The sequence below is a fragment of the Barbus barbus genome (assembly GCF_936440315.1).
Source record: "Barbus barbus genome assembly, chromosome: 20".
NCBI lineage: Eukaryota > Metazoa > Chordata > Actinopteri > Cypriniformes > Cyprinidae > Barbus > Barbus barbus.
The window spans coordinates 29317295-29340704 of NC_136748.1; the positions used below are offsets into that span (position 1 = coordinate 29317295).

The following is a 23410-nucleotide window of genomic DNA, read 5'->3' on the forward strand; positions in this document are numbered from 1 at the left end:
ATTTAGCTTAACAAATATTACCATCCGCTTTTCCAGTTGTAAATCACAGAAAAATATCTTTATTTGTGTAACGGTTGGATTATGTTAATTTGGATTTATTTAATTATTATTTACAGCTGATAAATTTAATCTAAAACATTTATTAAATAAAATAATAATACATAACTTATACAAGTGCAAACAATATCATTCAACAGTTTGAGTTGAAAAAGGTTCTCTTTAATTAATACATTTATTCATCAAGGACACATTAAATTGTTCAAGAGTGACAGTAAAGAGTTTTTATAAAGGTTCCTGTTTCAAATGAATGCTGTTCTTTTTAACTTTATATTCATTAAACAATCCTGAAAAATAAACTGCATGGCTGGTTCCACAAAAATATGAAGCAGCACAACTGTTTTGAACATTGATAATTGTCATGAATCTGGTCTATGAACTTCCGTTAACTCACCACCAGAGGTCACTCGCTCACCACATGGACTCTTGCACCACACTAACTGTTGCACGCCACCTCAGACTACAATTCCCATCATCCATTGCACTGACTACACACACAGCTGATTGCACTGATCACACACCCTACATAAACCATGGACTTCCTCTTCCTCTCTGCCGAGTATTGTATTGCGTTTATCACTCCCCTAGTGTTAGCTGCCTTACTGAGCCATTCTGTGTTTTTCTGTTTAGTTCCAGTGTTGTTCTTCATTTATAACTCTCCTAGTTTAAGCTGCGATACAGAATCCTCTTTGTCATCATAGTCTTGCCTTGTGTGTTTTTCTAGTATTTTGATTCTTGCCTGTGTTTCCTGGATTTATCCTTTGCCTTGCCGTTTGGACTCTGTTTGCACCTCTCTTGGACTATTGCTCGTATACCTGGATTATCTCTCTGCCTTGCCCTGTTGGATATTGTTCGCCGATCGTCGACTCTCGCTAGCCCTAGGATTGCTTTATGTCTTGCCCGTACCATACCTGTTTGCCGTTGTTTGACCCTGCCTGTTTATTGACTATGTTTATAATAAGAGCTTGCACTTGGATCCGCACGTCTCACGTCTCGTTCGCCCTGTTACAGTTATGCCCCAGCACAACTGTGTTCAACATTGATAATAATCAGAAATGTTTCTTGAGCAGCAAATCAGCATATTAGAATGATTTCTGAAGATCATGTGACACTGAAGTCTGGAGTAATGATACTGAATAAATTACATTTACAATAGATTCACATAGAAAACACTTATTTTAAACTGTATTTAACAATATTGCTGCTATATTTCATACCTCTAGTCTCGGTGAGCCGTTTGTCTGTGTTTTTCCAGTCTGCTGTGTTCACTCTCCCCTGTGTTCTGGTCTCTGGTGGGTTTTGCTCACTGACTGTGAACAGTCAAACTCTGCGGATTCCACCAAAACCTTTGATTTTCAAGGCTGCAGCTTCATGAAGCGTGGCGTTCGCGTGGTCATCTTTAAACACAACACAAGCTCGTGTCAAGCATCTGTCAGGCCTCTGAAATAATGATTATCTGCTCGTAGCAGATTTCAAACATGACAATTCACTCAACCTTATTGGACTAGTTAACCTAAAACAGACCCATTTTCATTTTTGCCTGGAATATTCCTATAAACGACACCCTTTTATTTCTTGACATCATCTCATTTTCAGGGAAAGGTCTGTCTGTGAATTCACTCAATTCACTCAACTAATTATTTTAGAAGTATGTCTGCGGTAGATGAGGAATGACCTGATGCTTTTGGCATAACTCATTTGAATAGTCAGTTCTTTGGCTGGACAATGATCCATAATTAAAGTAAATCAAGTCATTAATCTAGATTAATAACAAAGCATTTTAAGGCTTCATTGGGATTAATTGAACTTGATCTGATGTCTTTGTACAAGTAATCATCTAAAAGCATGTAAAGAGAGTTTAAATCATTCATTTATAAGAGTTCACGTCACAAATGCCCTATAACAATATCATAAATATAAAACACTGTGACTAAATTACATTCACATTACATTGTCTGAGGAAGTGCTGCGACACTACACAATTCCAGGGTGTTGCCATCATGGTGTTTTGAGTGGTTGCTAGGTGGTTTTTCAACTGATCTCATATCGAACTCACCAAACTGTTTATACAAACTCAATCATAATGCACTATGTTTCCATCTAAAATGCATTTTGATGTGAAACTCGTCATATTAATAGAGTGTTTCACTAGTTAGCAGTAACCTGAATCAGTTCGTAGATTTGTTTTGGATGTTTCCTCTGAAATGGAAATATAGATATTTTATTTGTAAACATCATACTTTTTCACTTATTTCAGTTAATTTCATAAAACAGTGTCATGTAAACACGGCTAAAAAGGAACGAAAAGCGGAGGAACAGACAAAGTGATTCAATTGAGTGAGTCATTTACAGTATGTGGTGTTTGTTCACCAAGAGCAAGTGCTTTTGCTGTTTAGATTACAAGAATGCTGTGTTAGTTTTAGAGAATTTCCAAGTTCAACAGTTAAAAGAGAGAAAGAAAGAAAGAAAGCAAGACAATTAACCATTTTTGCTATAGCTAATAAAAGTGTAGTAACCATGTTTTTTTTTTTTTTGTATAACCACAGTTCTACTATACTAATACCACGGTTAATTTGTGGTTACCATGGTTTAACTATTGTAAACCATGTTTAATTATTTATTTTTTTTACGTGTTGCCAGTTTATCCTATATATTTACATCTTAAGAGGACACATTGGATGAATATAGAGATGCAGTTTTCACTGCTTTAGGACTAACAGAACTGTGGATAGTTTCTATATATGTACTTGTCTAGATCAACTCTGAATAAAGAACATAGAGGTTTAGAGGCCATATTTGTGTTAATATATGTGAAATTTAGCAGAGAACACAAATTATTTCAGTTATATTTTCCAATATTCTCTTTTGAGTAGTCAAACAATCCAAAGAAAACATCACTTACAAAATGAGATTAGATGAACACTAAAAAAATCTGACATTGCCAAACAAGAGAATGAATCTTCCTCAGAAGAGACAAGAACAGCAACTCATTTCAGTGTCTGACTTACATTATAATTATACCCATAACCATTTTGTGAAATTTGGAGTAACTCATTAATCTGTTGTTTGACCTCTTCATATTTAAGGAGAGAACTGCTGTATAGTTTCCAAAGTCGGACATCACTTATGATTTTCAAGGATGTAGAATTTAGTACATGCTCTGACATGTCACTACCAATATCAGCCACTACTAAATTTCCCCTAGCAATAATTTTGATCAAACAAATTGGGGAAGCTCCAGATTCCTATTGAAATGAGTCAATGTGACCGCATCTTGAGACCAACATCAACACTATGCTTGCCTTAGTAAACAGCAATTAGTGGCCAGAAAACACCTTAATGATGTAAATATTGCCGTCTCACAGGTCTGATGTTCCTGCACTTCAGAGCGACACAGTGAGCGACTAGCATCAATGATACTTGACAGAAACAAAAGCACCTGCTCATGTGCTGCAAGGCTGCGGCTCCTGAGCTCTTCAGAGCTCAGCTCTTCTCCCTCAATACAGCACTGCTGTCTGAATCAATCCAGACTTTCTCTCCTAATGTTTCTTCCTCAGTGTCTGGAGTTTAATTCAGCGTTGATCCGCCTCTCCGAAGCCCAGCAGACCGCAGAGACGCTGTGTTAGTATTCACTCGATTCCAGCGCTTCAGATGGGCCTGGACGTCACAATATGAGTGCATAACCAGATATAACCAGATTCAAGACGCTTTGCTGATTTTTAAGGTTTTGATTTCTGAGGCATCATCATTTGTTTACAGACACTTGCTTTATAATATGCTTCTAAGGACATTCACACATTTTAAAGCATTTAAAAAAAAAATTCAAGGCCACTATGTTGTAATACTGGCTGCATTCACTACATGAACAATAAGAAGAACTAAATTCATGATTCACAGATTTTAAACTGCAAATTAAATTAAGACGACAATCAATAATTAATCACAATGTGTTTTCTGGTATAATTGTAATTATGCCTTATGTTCTGTGAAGATTGATTGCATGAGTAAAAATAATAATGAAATTAGCCTGTTATTTTGCCTTCAAATGATTTTATGTTACTCTGTTTGGGATCAATTTGACCCTGGCAAAAAACATATATATATAAACGTATATATATATATATACACCCTTCCGCTCAAAAGGCTGGGATCAGTAAGATTTTTAAGGTTTTTTAAAGAAGTTTCTTCTGCTCAAGACTGTATCTATTCGATAATAAAATACAGAAAAAACTGTGTTTTTGTGAAATATTATTGCAATTTAAAATAACAGTTTTCTATTTTAATATACTTTAAAATATAATTTATTTCTGTGATCAAAGCTGTATTTTCAGCATCATTCCTCCAGTCTTCAGTGTCACATGATCCTTCAGAAATCATTCTAATATACTGATTTATAATCAATGTTGGAAACTGTTGTGCTGCTTCATATTTTTTGGGGACCTCTAATATTTTTTTTAGGATTCTCTGATTAATAAAAAGTTAAAAAGAAAAACATTTATTTAAAAAATAAATGTTGTGTTACAATATACAATACTATTCAAAAGTTTGGGGTCAGTACATTTTTTTTTTATTAAGAGATTAATACCATTATTCAGGAGGGATGTGTTAAATGAATAAAAAGTCATAGTAAAGACTTATATTGTTAGAAAAGATTTCCATTTTGAACAAATGCTGCTCTTTTTAACTTTGTATTCATCAAAGAAAAATATCACGTTCCAAGAAACAATATGAAGCAGCACAACAGTTTCAACACTCATAATAAATCAGCATATTACAATGATTTCTGAAGATCATGTGACACTGAAGACTGGAGTAATGATGCTGAAAATACAGATTTAAATTACACAGAAATAAATGATATTTTAAAGTATATTAAAATAGAATACTGTTGTTTTCAAATTGCAATAATATTTCACAAAATAACTGTTTTTTTCTGTATATTTGATCAAATAGATACAGCCTTGATGAGCAAAAGAAACTTCTTTAAAAAAAAACATAAAAAATCTTACTGATCCCAAACTTCTGAGTGGCAGTGTAATATATATATATATATATATATATATATATAAAATCAAATGTACATTGGAATATATTTACCTCTTTAGGCTTACATAACCATTAACAGGTAAGTACACATTTTTACATGTGAATATTTTCTCTCGCATCTGAACCCACACAAGAATCACAGCGTATTCCGTCAGCAGTGAACTAATCATTCCTTTATTTGGAAAAGAACTGGAATAACATCAAACTAAATAGAAGAGTAGATCAGGGACCTTGATTTTTATAAAATGTCAGTTTTCGAGGACAGTAGCTGGCAAGACTGTCTGTTTACTGTTAATGAAACCACTACTTCATAATAACACGTATCAAATCAGTGTAACATAGGTAGCACTTTAATTCAAATGGAGAAAACCATCAGAACCGACTTTAAAACTCCTATATATGACTTGCTGTTATTACTCTTTGTGCTAAATGAAGAGGTTTGAGGAAAACAAAAGGGCAAAAGAACACAAATTCATCTAGTTTGGTTGATTTTACAGCTGGAAGTCTCAGAGTTTCACCCGTTTTGCCCTGTAAATTGTCAAATGCAGTTCATGCATCAACTCATAATGCTGTATGTCAACATCTGCTTTGCTACATAATCAGTTTAAGCATATGATTAATCACGTTAGTATGTAAGAAAGAAATCATAACTCAAAGCATGTCAAAATATCATCTACTCAAAGTGCTCCTTAAACGTCGCTCTGAATTTAGAAGATTCGTACAAAAATAACAAGAACTAGATATATTGTGCATAAAATCAGAGAACCAGACGAGATTGTACATGTTTGTCACACACGGATGTTTCTAGCTGCTGCACATGTACTTCTGCGTGAGACTTTGATTGTTGACAAAGACGGGATCCACCGTGGCCACTTTAGCAGCGATGAACGAGTGAATGCAATGAAGCACAGCCGTCAGATTAGCAAACTCCAGCTCCTGGAACAAAAGAAACAACCAGAAAGATGTTTCTCGCTTACATTTAAAAATTAAACTGGCTCTAAACTGATCTAAACTGATTTTTATCAAGTAAACGTCAGAATAACTGTAGTCATATCTCCAGATGAACACTTACTGGACTGAAGCAGCTCAGCTTTACTTGATTCTCCATCAATATTTTAATTTTTTTGAAAATTCAGTGCGTCTCAAATCTGATCATCAGGATCTTTTGAGGAGCGTTTGCTTCCAGAAGCTTTACTTTCACTGTTCCTCAGCGGAGGAATGACCTTCACAAGCCTCCAAAACATCTCACATCTTCTGAGGAGCGTTTATTTCTTCATCTCTCAATCAGCATCGGATTGCATTGCATTATATGTTTGGATCATTTCAGTATATATATACTGTATATATATTATTCCATATGTCAGGCTTTACAGGGTTAAACATGTCATCTCCTTTGACTATTTACATTTACATATGGTCATTTAGCAGACGCTTTTATCCAAAGTGATTTACAAATGAGGACAATGGAAGCAATCAAAACCAACAAAAGAGCAATGATACGCAAGTGCTAGAACAAGTCTCAGTTAGCTTAACACAGTACACTAGCAAAGTTTTTCTATTTGAATTATACAATATCTAAAAAGAAAACAATAGAAAAAGAATAGAGCAAGCTAGTGTTAGAGGCCTTTTTGCTTTTGTTAATTGTATAATAAATAAAAAGAAAATAAATAGATAAAATACAAAAAGAATAGAGACGCTAGTGTTATTTATTAATTATTAATTAAAGAAATCAAGCAGTAGGTAAATTAATAGAGTGCAAGTCTAAAAGAGGCAAGTTTTTTTAATGAATAGAATTAGAATAGAGAGTGCTTGAGTTAGAGGGTCAAATAAAGACGGAAGAGATGTGCTTTTAGCCGATTCTTGAAGATGGGAGGGAATTTTTTAATTCATTTTTAATTGTATCAAATGAATGATAAATCTGACATCAAACTAATATTGCAAACCTGAAAAATATTCTATGTTTATACAACATAAATGTCGACTTGACATTTCATCCTAATATTCTAATGTAAACACATTCTGACCTTCATTTCGATTTGTTTATTCTCTGAATTCTGGAACAGGAGCTTCACTCGTGTCTTGCCGTCATCCGATGAACCCTTCAGCTGGGAGAATTTGTATTTCCAGATGGTTTTCTGTGGAAAAGCAAGTGAAAAATATAAATAAATAAATAAGCAGAGCAGACAGGCATGCAAAAGCTAAATATAAAATGTATCAGGGAATGAAATTAAGTAGCACAACTGTTTTCAACACTGATAATCAGAAATGTTTCTTGAGCAGCAAATCAGTATATTAGAATAATTTCTGAAGGATAGTGTCACACTGAAAACTGGAGTAATGATGCTGAAAATACAGCTTTGATCACAGAAATCAATTATATTTTAACATATATATTCACATAGAAAACTCTTATTTTAAATCACAATATTTGACTGTTTTTACTGTATTTTTGATCAAATAAATGCAGCCTTGGTGAGCAGAAGAGACTTCTTTCAAAAATATTTCACCAACCTCAACCTTTTTTAAACAAAGTAGATGTTTTCTCTTTTACAACTGTGGTTCAACCGTAATTTTATGAAGCTATGAGAATACTTTTTGTGCAAAGAAAACAAAAATAACAACTTTATTCAACAATGTCTCCTCCGCCTCATCCTATAGCGATATTTAGGAGAATATCACATATGCAAACAATGTATGCAACGTATGCACACGGATATGCTGTTTATGTTGTTTACGCTTTGATGTGAACGTTGCATACGTTGTTTACTTATGTGATACTCTCCAAAATGGTGCTATAGAGTGACACGAAGAAGACGAATTGTTGAATAAAGTCGCTATTTTTGTTTTCTAGGCGCACAAAAAGTATTCTCATAGCATCGTAAAATACGGTTGAACCACTGATGTCACATGGATTATTTTAAGATCTCCTTGCTATGTTTCTGAGCCTTGATCGTGTAAGGATCCTTGCTGTCTGTGAGAGTTTTCAGAAAGCTCTCAGATTTCATCAAAAATATCTTAATTTGTGTTCCGAAGATGAACGGAGATCTTACGGGTTTAGAGCAACATGAGAGTGAGTAATTAATGGCAAAATTTTGGGGTGAACTATCCATTTAACGCTGAAAGAGGAATGTTGTCTTTTTGCTGATATTATTCCAGAAAGCAGAAAGATTTCTATTTACTTCTCTGTTTGATAAGGCTCACCAACAAAACTACAATATATATAAAACTTGTAAACGCTTGTAAACGCTGCTTGATCTGGGCAGATTTCTCTCCTGATTCAGACCAGAACACTTTTTCACTGGAGGAAGCATTATTATGGACTCATATTTTAGCTAAAAATATCTTAATGATGGATTTGAGCTTTTGTCTTCTCCAGATGTTAACTGATGGACTGGAGTGGTGTGGATTATTGTGATGTTTTTATCAGCTGTTTGGACTCTCATTCTGACGGCACCCATTCACTGCAGAGGATCCACTGCTAAGCAAGTGATGCAATGCTACATTTCTCAAAATCTAATGAAGAAACAAACTCATCTACATCTTGGATGGCCTGAGGGGGAGCACATTTTAATTTGTGGCTAAACAACTATAGCTTTAAGTTAGTCCATTAAGTATTAATTAATTTCATGAGGACCGTAATAAAGCTGTTTCATTAGTGGGTTCTTGAGCTGGTTCTGCACATCACGACTGAAGACAATCACGTGTAACACACTTTTCACTGATGTGCAAATCACAGCCTGCTATTCGAACCAAGAACAATACATGCCAGATTTAGCCGGCACAGTTAAATTGGCCTGTCAGGCTCGTAATCAGCCCATGTTAGTCTATTCATGCTGTCTCACGATTGCAGATCCCAACGCTTCTGCGTGAATCACAAATCATGTCATTAACCAGCACCTGCTGCTGTTAATTTGATTAAGCTGTAATTAAGGAAACTAGTTCTATTGAAGGGTTAAACAGTTACAGCGTACATGAGGACGTCATCTGTGTGTTTTTAACCGTCTTCTGAAATGATCGTCTGATCAAACTGATGTGTCATTTGATCAAACAGGATAAATGTTTTAGAGCGACACAAACATCCCAGAATTCATCAGATTCACTGATAATACACTGTAAATAAAGAAACAACATGTCATATTTGCTTATGACCATGCTACTGTTTTCCCTCCAGAATGATGTCACTTCCTGGATGATAATGATGATGTCATTGAGGAACTGGCTTTTGATATTTAAAGGGTTTTTTTCAGACAAAAAGGATGGAAAGGAATTTTCAAAACACTGGAAACACCTATTATTGCATCACCAACTAAAATTAATATTCACAAGCAAACATGTTTTGTTTAAACATTTTGATATTGATAGTATTTTGATAGAAATTAAAATAAATAAAAATATAAAGACAAAAATGAAATAAATAAAAATAAAATTAATTAATTAAAAATATAAATAAATAAAGACAAACAAACGTGGATAGAAAAACTTTAACTGACCACCAATTAGAACAATATTCACAAGAAAGTGTTTAGTTTGAAACATTTGGATTCTGATTGCATTCAAGCATCTTGATACTGACAACATTTTGATATTTCAATAGAAAATAAATAAATAAAAACATGGATGAGTAAATAAAAAAATAAAATAAAATAAATAAACTGAAACAAAATGGGAAGACTTCTTAACAAACTACATATTTTGATAAAAAATAAATAAATAAATAAAAATAAAAATAAATAAATAAATAAATACAAATAAACATGGATGTATGATTAAACAAAGCCAAAACATAAAACAAACAAACAAACAAATAAATAAATTAAACAGTAAGACTTCTCAATAAACTGGATATTTTGATAGAAAATAAAATAAAAAATGAAAATGAAATCAAATAAATAAATAAATAAATAAATAGAAATGAAAATACATAAAAAGTAAACATGGATGGATAGATACATAAACCAAAGAAAAATCTAAAACATAATACAAAACATGAAGATATCTTAATAAACTGGCAGTACGGCTAGCAGGCCTGACCTGACAGTGTTTCGCTAATAAGAGTAAATCAGCTTAGGACCAAGCAGAAGAGTAATCAGCTGAAATACTGAGCACATTATAAAGGCAGTTTATTCTGAGTTCAGAGCTGTCAGGACTCAGCTAAGAGTTTCTGCTCAGAAAGCCAATAAGTAGCAGAAACCAGAGGCACAGTTTGATTTTCTTACCTTTGAGATGCTGTCAGAGCAGGAGAAACCCGACTCGAAGTCGAGAGTGAAGCATAGGATCTTCCCTTGACTGCTGCACATGTAGCTCTTCGACTGCAGAGCAACAACAACAGCGTGATTTACACAGAGAGCTCACAGGCCCATTGTTTGCTGTAAAGACTTTAAAACAACAGACCACATTCATATTTAAATCACTGAACATTCAACACTCCTGATCGCGCATGATTTATATTACCGGGAACAGGACAGGTAGACACGGTCGCCACGGAAACAGCTTACACAGAGAAACTATGACTAACAATCCACTTTCTGAAGAAAATCAATATCCAGTCCAGTACACCTCCAGTACCATGGTAGAACCATCTGATACAATGGTATACTACCACTGTATTATTTATGCATGCATCTCTCTATGTTATATTTGTATATACCATATATGTATATTTTTATTTATTTATTCTTACTTATTTCTTAAATTAATAGAAACAAAAAGCATGGATTGGTAGATGGATAAGATAAAATTAAATAAAATGGGAAGATTTCTTAAACTCACAACACTGCATAGCAGGAATGAATGAATGAATGAATGAATGAATGAATGAATGAATGAATGAATGAATGAATGAATGAATCAATCAATCAAATCAATCAAACAAACATGGATGGATGGATAACAAATTAAAATAAAATATAAAATAAAATGGGAAGATTTCGCAATAAACTGGCTGTTCTGCATAGCAAGAATTGAATAAATAAGCAAGTAAACAAACAATCAAACATGGATGGACAGATAAATAAAATAATAAAAAAATAAAATAGGAAGGTTTCTTAATAAACTGCCAGTTATTATGATACTATGGTACTATCACAGTATTTGTGCATGCATCTCTTTATGTCATATTTGTATGTGTGCATCTTTTTATTATTTCTTAATTTTTATTTTTTTCTTCTTTATTTTTTATTAATTTATATAAAAAGGCCTGCAGATGCATTTTGAGTTTTTAATGTAAACATTTAATCAATTGGCCACACTTTATTTTAAAGTCCAGTTTTTAGTATTAACTATTATTTTTGCCTCCTAATTTGCTGTTTATTAATAGTAAGGTAGTTGTAGTACACGATGCTGTGATCATCGGAAACTCCATCGTCCGTGCTACGTTAGCTGAAGGTAAAGTGCACACTCACTGTTTCTCTGGTGCTCTGTGTACCCATAAATACACATGAACTAGACAAAATGACTAGCAACATGGACACTATCTTCTCTAATACATTAGAAGCTGTTGCCCCCCTCAAATTGAAAAAGGTTACATTTACATTTATGCATTTAGCAGACGCTTTTATCCAAAGCGACTTACATTGCATTCAAGTTACAATTTTACATTTTATCAGCTCTTGCTTTCCCTGGGAATCGAACCCATGATCTTGGCATTGCTAGCGCCATGCTCTACTATTTGAGCTACAGGAAAGCACTTTAGAGAAAACTTTAGAGAAAGCGGGTTAGAGAAAAACATATTGCGCCATGGTACAACAGTTATACCCATTCTCTCAAGCAGTGTTGGGTGTAACGCGATACTAAGTAACGCGTTACTGTAATTAAATTACTTATCCACTGAAAAAGTAAAGTAAGGGATTACTGTTAATTTTTAGGTAATTTAATTACAGTTACTTATAAAGTACTTGCATTACATACAGTAAATAATTTCAACAGTTCTAAAAGCAATATTGAATTTGAAATCTAAATTTACCGTCTAAATATTGAGCGGCTTTAACCCTCCGCGTGCGGGTGCGTTCACTTTCAGATTTTCCTGATTCACAGAGAAACCTTAAATACTCAAATCAGGGCCGGCACCAAGAGGGGGCATTCGCGGGCAGAGTTACGGTGCCCCCCACTTTCCATCCTCTCCCCTTCTTGCTGAACGTGATCGTTTCGAAAGCGAAAGTGAAACCGGTAAAACAGCGCACATAAGAAAGTGATTGCACGCTTTAGCGAGCGTCAGAAACTGCACGCAATCACAGATTGCACGCTTCCCATCCCACCCCGACCCCCTCCCACACACACACACACACACACAAAACGTGATTTGTGCCCCCCCCCCAGAAATTCAAATGCCCCTCTGATGGAGGTGCCCTGGCGCCGGCTCTGACTCAGATACATATAAGACTAAAATCAATAGAATCTAAAAATCTTGAAGTGTCTACTTGACACTTGAACGAATTCAAATTAAAAACTAATGTTTCTGATTATGCAACTAAAGCAAGGTACAGTCTTTCCCGTGTCTGAGCTCATTATATGCAGTCACCTGCGCGCATATGCCCTCACCTAGATACAAAAAAAAAAGTAAAATATTAAGAAAAAAATATTAAAAAGTAAAATATTAATTTTTGAAAGAAGACCGGCTATGAGAAATTTACCTCATAAGAACAGCGCGATCTGACATTATTCAGCAGAGAAGATCATTTCTGTAATTTATTCTTACCTACATTAGTTAACGTGTTATTTTGACATAAACCTGTACAGATTTTACTAGTTGGGCTTTTCCTGAACATCTTGCCAAACTGAAATGTGTATATTGTTTAACTTTTAAGCCTTTTTGTCATTCAGATATTTTGCAGAGTATTTCTATTTGTTAACCAAAGGTGGTTACATTTTTTTCATAAAAATGTTTAAGTATTACAGTTGTTTTAAAGCTAAAAGGCTAAACTATTCTATGTTTGACTCGAATTGAAAGAATATGGAGTTTAATTTCTATTAAGGTTTATAGGGATTTTAAGATAGCCTAATTAGCGATTTGAATAATTAAGTTACTTATTGAGTAACTAAGTTACTTTTCAGATAGAGTAATTAGTAAAGTAATTTAAATACAATATTGATGAAGTAATTAGTAACTGTAATTAATTACTTTTTGAAAGTAATTTACCCAACACTGCTCTCAAGAAAGAAACTCGTAATCTTGAGCGCAAATAGAGAAAAACTAACTTGGAAGTTTTTAGAATTGCATGGAAAAACAGTATATCCAGCTATAGACAGGCTCTAAAAGCTGCCAGGGTAGAGCATATCCGCAAACTCATAGATAATAACCAAAACAATCCAAGGTTTTTATTTAGAACAGTGGCTAGATTAACAAATAAACAGACGCCACCCGATCTAAATATTCCCTCACAGTTTAATAGTAATGACTTTATGAATTTCTTTACTGATAAAATAGATAACATCAGATATACAAAAACAAATATATATTCTACTGCGTCTAGTATTTCAGCTTCATTCATCGCACCCAAAGAAAACTGCAGTGTTTTACAACTTCAGGACAGGAAGAGCTAAATAAACTTATCAGTGCACCTAAACCAACAACATGTTTATTAGATCCTGTACCCACTAAATTACTGAAAGAGTTGTTACCTGTAGCAGAAGAACCACTTCTCAATATTATTAACTCATCGTTATCTTTAGGTCACGTCCCAAAACCTTTCAAGCTGGCAGTTATTAAGCCTCTTATTAAGAAACCACAACTAGATTCTAATGAACTGGCAAATTACAGACCCATTTCAAATCTTCCTTTTTATGCCTAAAATTTTAGAAAAAGTTGTGTCTGCTCAAGTCTGCTCCTTCTTGCAAAAAAAAGATCTCTATGAAGAATTTCAGGCCACATCACAGCACAGAAACTGCACTTGTTAAAATTACAAATGACTTGCTTCTTGCGTTAGACCAAGCCTGCATCTCATTGCTAATATTACTTGATTTTAGTGCTGCGTTCGACTCTATAGATCAAGACATACTCATAGATCGATTACAAAACTATCCGGGTATTCAAGGGCAGGCATTGAGATGGTTTAGATCCTACCTGTCCCATCGCTACCACTTTGTTTATTTAAATGGGGAGTCATCTCAATTATCACCAGTAAAGTATGGAGTGCCACAAGGATCTGTCCTAGGTCCACTGTGATTTTCAATATACATGTTGCCCCATGGTAATATTATTAAATTAATATTAAAATACGGGATTAGTTTTCATTGTTATGCTGATGATACTCAACTATATATCTCAACAAGACCAAATGAAACTTCTAAACTATCTAAGCTAACAGAGAGTGTTAAAATATAAAAGATTGGATAACCAATATTTTTTCCTATTAAATTCGGATAAAACAGAGATATTACTTATTGGACCAAAAAACAGCACGGATAATCTCTTGGATTACAATTTGCAACTAGACAGATGTACTGTTATTTCCTCTACAGTCAAAAATCTGGGTGTTATATTAGACAGCAACTTGTCCTTTGAAAATCATATTTCCCATGTTACAAAAACAGCATTCTTGCATCTTAGAAACATTGCCAAGCTTAGAAACATGTTACCTTTTTCAAATGCAGAAAAGCAAGTTCATGCATTCATGACCTCAAGACTGGACTATTGTAATGCACTGCTAGGTGGTTGCCCTGCATCTTCAGTAAACAAGCTACAGGTAGTCCAGAATGCAGTAGCTAGAGTCCTTACCAGGTAAAGAAAATATGATCATATAACCCCAATTTTACGGTCTCTGCACTGGCTACCTATTAAGTTCTGCATCAGTTACAAAATATTATTACTTACCTATAAGGCCCTTAATGGTTTGGCTCCTGCATACCTAACTACTCTTCTACAATCTCACTACAATCCATCACGCTCCCTAAGGTCACAAAACTCTGGACTTTTGGTAGTACCGAGGATAGCAAAGTCCACTAAAGGAGGTAGAGCTTTTTCGCATTTGGCTCCCAAACTCTGGAATAGCCTTCCTGATAACGTTCGGGGTTCAGACACACTCTCTCTGTTTAAATATTTTTTAGCTTGGGTTGAATGAATCATTTTATCTTGGCAACAGTGGCGATGCTTTCGTCTGAAGCCTGCCGAGCCGAAGGTCGATTATCGAAGGAGCGATAGAGGTCGTTTCCACCTCGGAACCCTCAGGAAATCGATGTTGGTATCCCGCCACCAGTACGCTTTGGGCCACATCAATTTCCGGCGAATGCACGCTGCAGTGTCCGCCCCAAAGGCTTGCGGCCTGGCAGCGACAGTGTCTGCATCGTTGACAATGCAGACAATCTCGTTGACAATCTTTTCCTGCCGGTATTTCCGCTTCAGGGGATCGTAAACGACACTCGAAGAACACCAGAGGTCAGCCTCGAGAGGCTGATTCTCTTAGTAGATTATATCAGCGCATGGCAATGCCTTCCGAATATCCATAATCTCCATGGGTCCTGCGTACAGTAGAAAGGGGGTACAGACTGCAGTTCGGTTACCGCCCCCCCAAAGTTCAATGGGGTGGTCTGGACTGTAGTGCACCCAGAGCAGGGTCGGGTGATGGAACAGCAAGTTCACTCCCTGTTGGTGAAGGAGGCCATAGAACGTGTTCCTCCACCAGACAGGGAGTCCAGGTTCTACAGCCGGTACTTCATAGTTCCAAAAAAGGATGGGGGGTTGCGTCCAATTTTAGATCTGCGGCAATTGAATCGTTCACTCAGGAGATTCAGGTTCAAGATGCTCACTATTCCTACCATTGTGAGATCAGATGCGAGGACTGGTTTGTCACGATAGATCTAAAGGACGCATACTTCCATGTTTCCATCATTCCTTCTCACAGGAAGTTCCTGAGGTTCACTTTCGGGGGCGAAACGTTCCAGTACCGGATTTTTTTGTTTGGCCTAGCTCTCTCCCCTCGCACTTTCACCAAGTGCATGGATGCAGCTTTAGCACCACTGAGGCTTCAGGGCATCCGTGTGCTGAACTATATCGACGACTGGCTTATACTGGCCCAGTCTCGGGAGATGGCAATTCGGCATCGAGATGTCGTCCTTGGCCACATTCGGAGCTTGGGGTTGAGACTGAACACGAAAAAGAGCGTGTTGTCGCCCGCCTAGAGAACCACGTTCCTGGGGGTGGTATGGGACTCGGTAACGATGCGGGCACAATTGTCTCCTGCTCGTATAGAGTCCATCCTGGCGAAGGTTTCCAGGATAAATCTAGGCCACGCTATCACTGTAAAGCAGTTCCAAAGACTGCTGGGGCTCATGGCAGCTGCGTCCAACGTAATACCTTTTGGACTTCTGTACATGAGACCCCTACAGTCATGGTTGAAAAGCAAGGGGTTTTCCTCGAGAGGTAATCCGTTCGTATGATCAAGGTCATGCGCCGATGCCTTCGTGCCCTGTCTATATGGAAGAGACCTTGGTTTCTGTCCCAATGCCCAGTATTGGGAGTGTCATGTCGCTGAAAAGTCATTTCGACAGACTCATCCCTTACGGGTTGGGGCGTGGTCATGGATGGCCGCTTTGCGAGAGGTCTGTGGCAGGCCCGGCATTCCTCATGGCACATAAATTGTCTGGAAATGCTAGCGGTCTACAAGGCTCTGAGGAGCTTTCTCCCAGATCTCAGCGGTCACCATGTCCTAATACGAGCAGACAATATGTCAGTGGTCTCGTATTTGAACCATCAGGGGAGTCTGAGGTCGTGTCTTCTGTGCAGATTGGCACACCAGATCCCGCTGGGGTTGGATGCCATGGTACAGACGTGGCTGAGGCTATGCCTGTACACTTTTCCCCCGATCGCTCTGCTCCCAGGAGTTCTGGAGAGGATCCGGAAAGAGGGGGTCAGTCTATTGCTGGTAGCCCCGTTCTGGCCGGCCCGGGTATGGTTCTCAGACATCATGTCACTCTTAGCAGGCCCACTCTACTAGAGGCATGGCATCCTCTAGGGCCCTCCTTTCAGGAGTCCCGTTGCAGGAGATCTGCAATGCAGCTGGGTGGTCCACCCCGCATATTTTCTTCAGGTTTTATAGCCTGGACCTTCCCTCCATGCCGGGTGCACAAGTGCTCTCGTCCTGTTGTGCCTGGTTCAGCTTCACACTAAGACAGGCATGTTTCGGGGTGGCATAGTGGGTATACGTTCCCCAAAGTGTCGTTACCGACGCAATGTGAGTTCCCTCGAGGGGGAACATCTTGGGTTACGGCTGCAACCCTTGTTCCCCGAGAAAGGGAACGAGACACTGCGTCTCTTTGCCACACCTCTCTATGCCTGGGAGCGGCTTGCTTCATTGCAAAAGCTGACTCTGTTGTGTGCCGGCGTCCCTTTGTATCTTCCGAGTATGCCGTCACGTTACGTCATGACGCAACACCAATCAGGATTGGAATAGTTTCATTCATGCTTCAGACGCGCTACGCTGAGGGGGTTCCCCAAAGTGTCGTTACCGACGCAGTGTCTCGTTCCCTTTCTCGGGGAACAAGGGTTACAGTCGTAACCCAAGACGATTCCTGGAAGTTTGTGTTTCTGGTCAATGTGATTATAGAGACGCATCGGTATTCACAAGACACTGACCCTCACAATCACATTACAGTGGCCTGAACCAATGCACAGTCCCTGAAGAGCACCGAACTGAACACTGAGCAGCTGGAAAGAAGTTAAAACTGCTCAAAATGAAATAAAATGAAATAAAATGAAATAAAATAATAAAAAAAACGAAATAAAATTAAAGCTTTGGATAAAGTGTCTGCCAAATGCATAAATGTAAATTCAAAATGTAAATTATCTATTAACTGATTAAATGTTAAAATTCAAAACACATCTAAAAAAATCCATGCCTATTTTTTAAACAAATGAATAAAAAAATCAATCAAAAAAATAAAATAAATATAAACTAAATTAAATAAATAAAATAATAAAATAATACAAAATAAATAATGTAAATGTACTTAAATATTTACATTAAAACAATATCAATAAATGAATCAAAATTCAAAACATTACAAAAAATTAAATACAAAAATTAAAATAGATTAAAAAAACTTTATATAAACCATGCCATCTTATATACACATCATGCACACTATTATTAGGATCATAAAATATTTAAAATATTTTTATTTTAAATTAAATTACTGTAAGCCATTATTGTAAAGTGTGAGTACAATCCTTAACATTGATTATTATTGATTATAATTACAAAACACCTTTATGCTGAACCTGACTGACAACCGACAGGCTTATTTACAACAAATTAATACTAATGAATAATAGTCCATCCCCAAAATTAAAATACAAAAGCAGTTAAAAGCATGACCGGATCTCAGAAACGCAGCCGTCTGCTTTGCATTTCCAAATCAAATCCTCAAAAGAGGAAACATTTGTAGCTAAATATGCATGAAATGTAACAGTAATTTTCACAGTATTACAGTTAGTGGCTCTTTAACTCAATTAGGCGGAGGAGAGCAAGTTTTCGCAAACGCCCGCCAGTGACATTCTGATTCTGCAACATCATCAAGCAATCTGTCGAGCCAGAGAAGAAGCCATTAAAGTTCGTCAACACAGCTCTGACTAATATGGATGGAGCAGGGGAATTACGTCCTGCCAGCATTTCTATGGGGTCCTTATTATTTTCTGCATTAAACTCCCATACAGCTCACAGACGTAGGGACCAGTGTTACTTTCCCTTAATAAATTCCAATACTTTAGAAACACAGACAATACTATTAAAGTTTTTATTTACATCAGTTTTTATTTTTTATTTTAATTTTCAATGAAGTTTTAGTAATTTTGCTGTTTTTCTCAATTTTAGTAGTTTTTGTTTACATATACATAAACAATAATTATATACACATTAATTTATACATATCTATATGTATAACCTGTATACATAACATATATTTATAAATATATATTTATTTTGTTGTATTGTTTATTAATTAAACAAAATAAACAAATAAATACAGTTTACTAAAATTTAAACACTTTTTAGCATTTAGCTGTTTTTAGCATTTTTTATTTTTTTGTGTATTTTCTTTAGATCTAAATAGTTTGTATTTTATTTGTTTTCAGTTTTACTTATTTTAGTACAGTTTTAGTATTAAATTAAAAAATATAAATAATCAAATGGAAAAATAAATACAATATTTAAAACATTAAAAATAAAAAGTAAAATTTTGTAAAAGTTTTAGTAATTTTGTTGTGTTTTTATAATTTTAGTAGCTTTTGTTTTATTCATTTTAGTTATTGTAATAATCAAGCAAAACATAAAATACAATATAATATAAAAATTAAAATTAAACAATTAATTTTATAGTAATTGCTTTGATAATTTTTAGTAGTTTTGTTTCTTATTTATGTCTATATAGTTTTTATTAATATCTTATTTCAGTAGTGGTTATTTGAATACAATTTGAGTATCAAGTTTAAAGCGTAAAAAATTAAAAAGAATATATATTTTTTTTAAAGTAAAATAAAAATAAAACAAAATTAATTGTAAAATTTTAGTAATTTTGTTGTGTGTGTTTATCATTCTTAGTAGATTTGCGGCTCTTACTGTCTGCTCGTGTAAGCGTCGCCTGTCACATGTAAAGCACAGAATACACACTGCTAATTGGAGAGCTTCTCCTGAGGGATGGGAAAAACATAGAGTGAGGTTTGTCGAGGATTTCCTTGTCAAGCTGAGTGGAGAGAAAGTCCCAGCATGCTGCAAATGTGCCACATTTCAGCTCTGCAGTCTGTGAGAGCAAACTCGGATGCTTCATCAATGGCCAAACATGCAACGCCACACTGTTCCTCATACAACTCCTGAACTACAAACACAAGACTATTTCTCAAAAGATGTTTTTGTCGATGTAATGAATTGCAACTGATTTTTATCATGTTCTTTAAAAAAAAAAAATAATAATAATAATAATAATAATTATATGTATAGGTGCATCTCAATAAATTAGAATGTCGTGAAAAAGTTAATTTTTTCTTGTAAGTTATTTCAAAAAGTTAAACTTTCATATATTTTAGATTCATTACATGTAAGGTAAAACATTTCAAAAGTTTTTTTGTTTTAATTTTGATGATTAGAGCTTACAGCGCATGAAAGTCAAAAATCAGTATCTCAAAATATTTACATTTGAGTTTCAATTAATGACCATCCCTACAGTATAAATTCCGGGTATCTCTTGTTCTTTGAAACCACAATAATGGAGAAGACTGCTGACTTGGCAATGATCCAGAAGACGAACATTGACGCCCTCCACAAAGAGAGTAAGTCACAGAGGGTCATTACTGAAAGCTGTGGCTGTTTACAGAGTGCTGTATCAAAGCATATTAAATACAAAGTTGACTGGAAGGAAGAATTTGCGTTGGAAAAGGTGCACAAGCAACAGGGATGACCGCAAGCTTGAGAATACTGTCCAGCAAAGCTGATTCAAACACTTGGGAGAGCTTCACAAGGAGTGGACTGAAGCTGGAGTCAGTGCATCAAGAGTCTCCACGCTCAGACGTCTTCAGGAAAAGGGCTACCAAGCCACTTCTGAACCAGAGACAACGTCAGAAGCGTCTTACCTGGGCTGTGGAGAAAAAGAACTGGACTGTTGCTCAGTGGTTCAAAGTCCTCTTTTCAGATGAAAGTAAATTTTACATTTCATTTAGAAATCAAGGTCCTAGAGTCTGGAGGAAGAGTGGAGAGGCACAGAATCCATGTTGCTTGAAGTCCAGTGTGAGGTTTCCACAGTCAGTGATGATTTGGGCTGCCATGTCATCTGCTGGTGTTGGTCCACTGTGTTTTCTGAAGTCCACAGTCAACGCAGCCATCTACCAGGAACTTTTAGAGCACTTCATGCTTCCTTCTGCTGACAAGCTTTATGGAGATGCTGATTTCATTTTCCAGCAGAACTTGGCACCTGCCCACACTGCCAAAAGTACCAAAAGCTGGTTCAATGACCATGGTGTTACTGTGCTTGATTGGCCAGCAAATTCGCCTGACGTGAACTCCATAGATTCTCTATTGTCAAGAGGAAGATGAGAGACACCAGACCCAACAATGCAGATGACCTGAAGGCCGCTATCAAAGCAACCTGGGCTTCCATACCACCTCAACAGTGCAACAAACTGATCACCTCCATGCCACACCGAATTGAGGCAGTAATTAAAGCAAAAGGAGCCCCTACCAAGTATTGAGTACATATACAATAGATGAACATACTTTCCAGAAGGTCAACAATTCACAAAAAATGTTTTTTTTATTGGTCTTATGAAGTATTCTAATGTGTTGAGAGAGTGAATTTGTGGGATTTTGTTAAATGTGAGCCTAAATCATCACAATTAAAAGAACCAAAGACTTAAACTACTTCAGTCTGTGTGCACTGAATTTATTTAATACACGAGTTTCACAATTTGAGTTGAATTACTGAAATAAGTGGCATTCTAATTTATTGAGATGCACCTGTATATACTTTTTATTTCATTACAAAAAATGTAAAGCAATAATTTCAGAGGGGGGTTCATGTTTAAGTTATGCTGTATTTTACGGAGATATAAATGTACTCTATGCAAGTATGTAAACCCGAACACTATCTATGCTGATCAATTTTATGTAGTTTTAGTGAATTTAGTACCATTTTAGTACCAAGTTAAACAAAATGTATTTATTAATTTTTTTTAAAATATTTTAGTTAAATTTATTTTATTTCAAGTTATTTTATCGTTTCAGTTTTAGTTAACTATAATAACCCTGATACCAACACATCTGGTTTAACGGCACATGTATTCCAGCAGCTGCTTATCACTGAACTACAGATATTGAACTGAATCAACACTGAACTGTAAATAAAAGCATGTTAAGCCCTTGTTGTGTTTGCAGATCTTAATGAATTGCAACAGATGCATGACTATAACATCTGGACAAACAAATGCTCTTTCATTTTTATGGGCTGCTGTTTTTTGTTTTACTGCATCTCATGAAAATGTACATATTCTGTATACATGAATGCAAACATGCATGCAATCGATGCATTGCACATGCATTTCAGATGAATGTAACAATGTATGCAATGCAGACTGTAATTAAAATGCAATGCAAGTAAATTGCTTCTATCTAAAATTTTCTCTCTTCAACTACTGTCATGTAGAGAATCTTGTTTGCTGTGCACTGGGCAACTGCATCTGTGCAACAGTGAAATACACATATTTAGTGTTTTTCTACCGTATAATGCATGTTAAGGATGTATTGTTCAACAGAATTGTGTGTTTGCAATGCACTGACCAACTGTCTGTTTGTATACTTGTCTAAAGGATGCTACTATCCCAAGACAATTAAACAAATCGAGCTGTCTGTAGAACAAACCACTAATCAAGCACTAATTGAAATTCTCTATCACCTTTAGTTGCATCCCTAAGGACAGAGATATGTGTTCATTCTCGATGTGGTCCAGCATTCATGGTGATGCTGATGATGCTCACAAACGCAGAATGAACTCATGTCTTTCTGGAGTCCATCTGAAGCATAAAGATGCTCTGTAACACACTACTGCATCTCTCCAAGCCATCAATCACGAGAGCTGGACAATCAAACTAACTGATGAAGGACAATAACATCATCAGCGGAGTGACGCGGAGCACAAATCTCTGAGTCTGCAACCATCATTAGTGAATTACTCAAAGTCACTTTCATCTTAATTCGTGGTGCTTGTTCAGAGAAGCAGCACTAGGGTCAGATATCGGAACAAATACACAACATTAAGTAGTGCATTTTTTTCACATTTACTTCAGGCAATAAACAAAGCTTTACATCCTAAATATATATGTGTGTGTGTACTGTATGTATGTGTGTATATATAAAATATTTCAATATAAATGATAAATTATATTAATGTATTTATGTGTGCATATGTATATATTTAATAAAAAATATAGCTAATATAAATAAATACAAATATTTAGCTATGCAAAACTATGCATTATGTATAAATATTATATATAAAACGCACAAATATCATCAATCTATAAAATGTGAAAGTAATTACATACATATACATATATATATATATATATATATATATATATATATATATATATATATATATATATATATATATATTAGTGGCGGGAACAGCAAACGACAGACACAGTGGGAGAGGTGTCAGGCCTCGGAGAGGCTTTTATTAAACAGAAATGATAAAATAAAGTGTCCAAAGGGGATAAAGGGTCCAAAATAAACAGGCGATCTGGTGTCCTCGTCGTGTTGCGGGGTTTGTGAAGGAGGGCAGTGTTCTGGAAGGAAGGGTCCAGGTAAGGGGTGGAGTCTGGCGGCCGCACGAG

At 35.7% G+C, this 23410-nt stretch overlaps 1 protein-coding gene across 1 annotated transcript in view; it reads right to left on the bottom strand.

Annotated features, from left to right (window-relative positions):
• Positions 1–5251: 5251 nt before the first annotated feature.
• Positions 5252–23410, bottom strand: part of LOC306886174 (gamma-2-syntrophin-like) — a 103113-nt gene continuing 84954 nt past the window's right edge. Inside the window, exons 15-17 of the mRNA XM_079443089.1 lie at positions 10320–10412; positions 7128–7238; positions 5252–6039 (exon numbers count right to left, since the gene is read on the bottom strand). Coding sequence (XP_079299215.1) covers positions 5908–6039; positions 7128–7238; positions 10320–10412 — 336 coding nt within the window. The 3' untranslated portion in view covers positions 5252–5907. The remainder of the gene's footprint in view (positions 6040–7127; positions 7239–10319; positions 10413–23410) is intronic.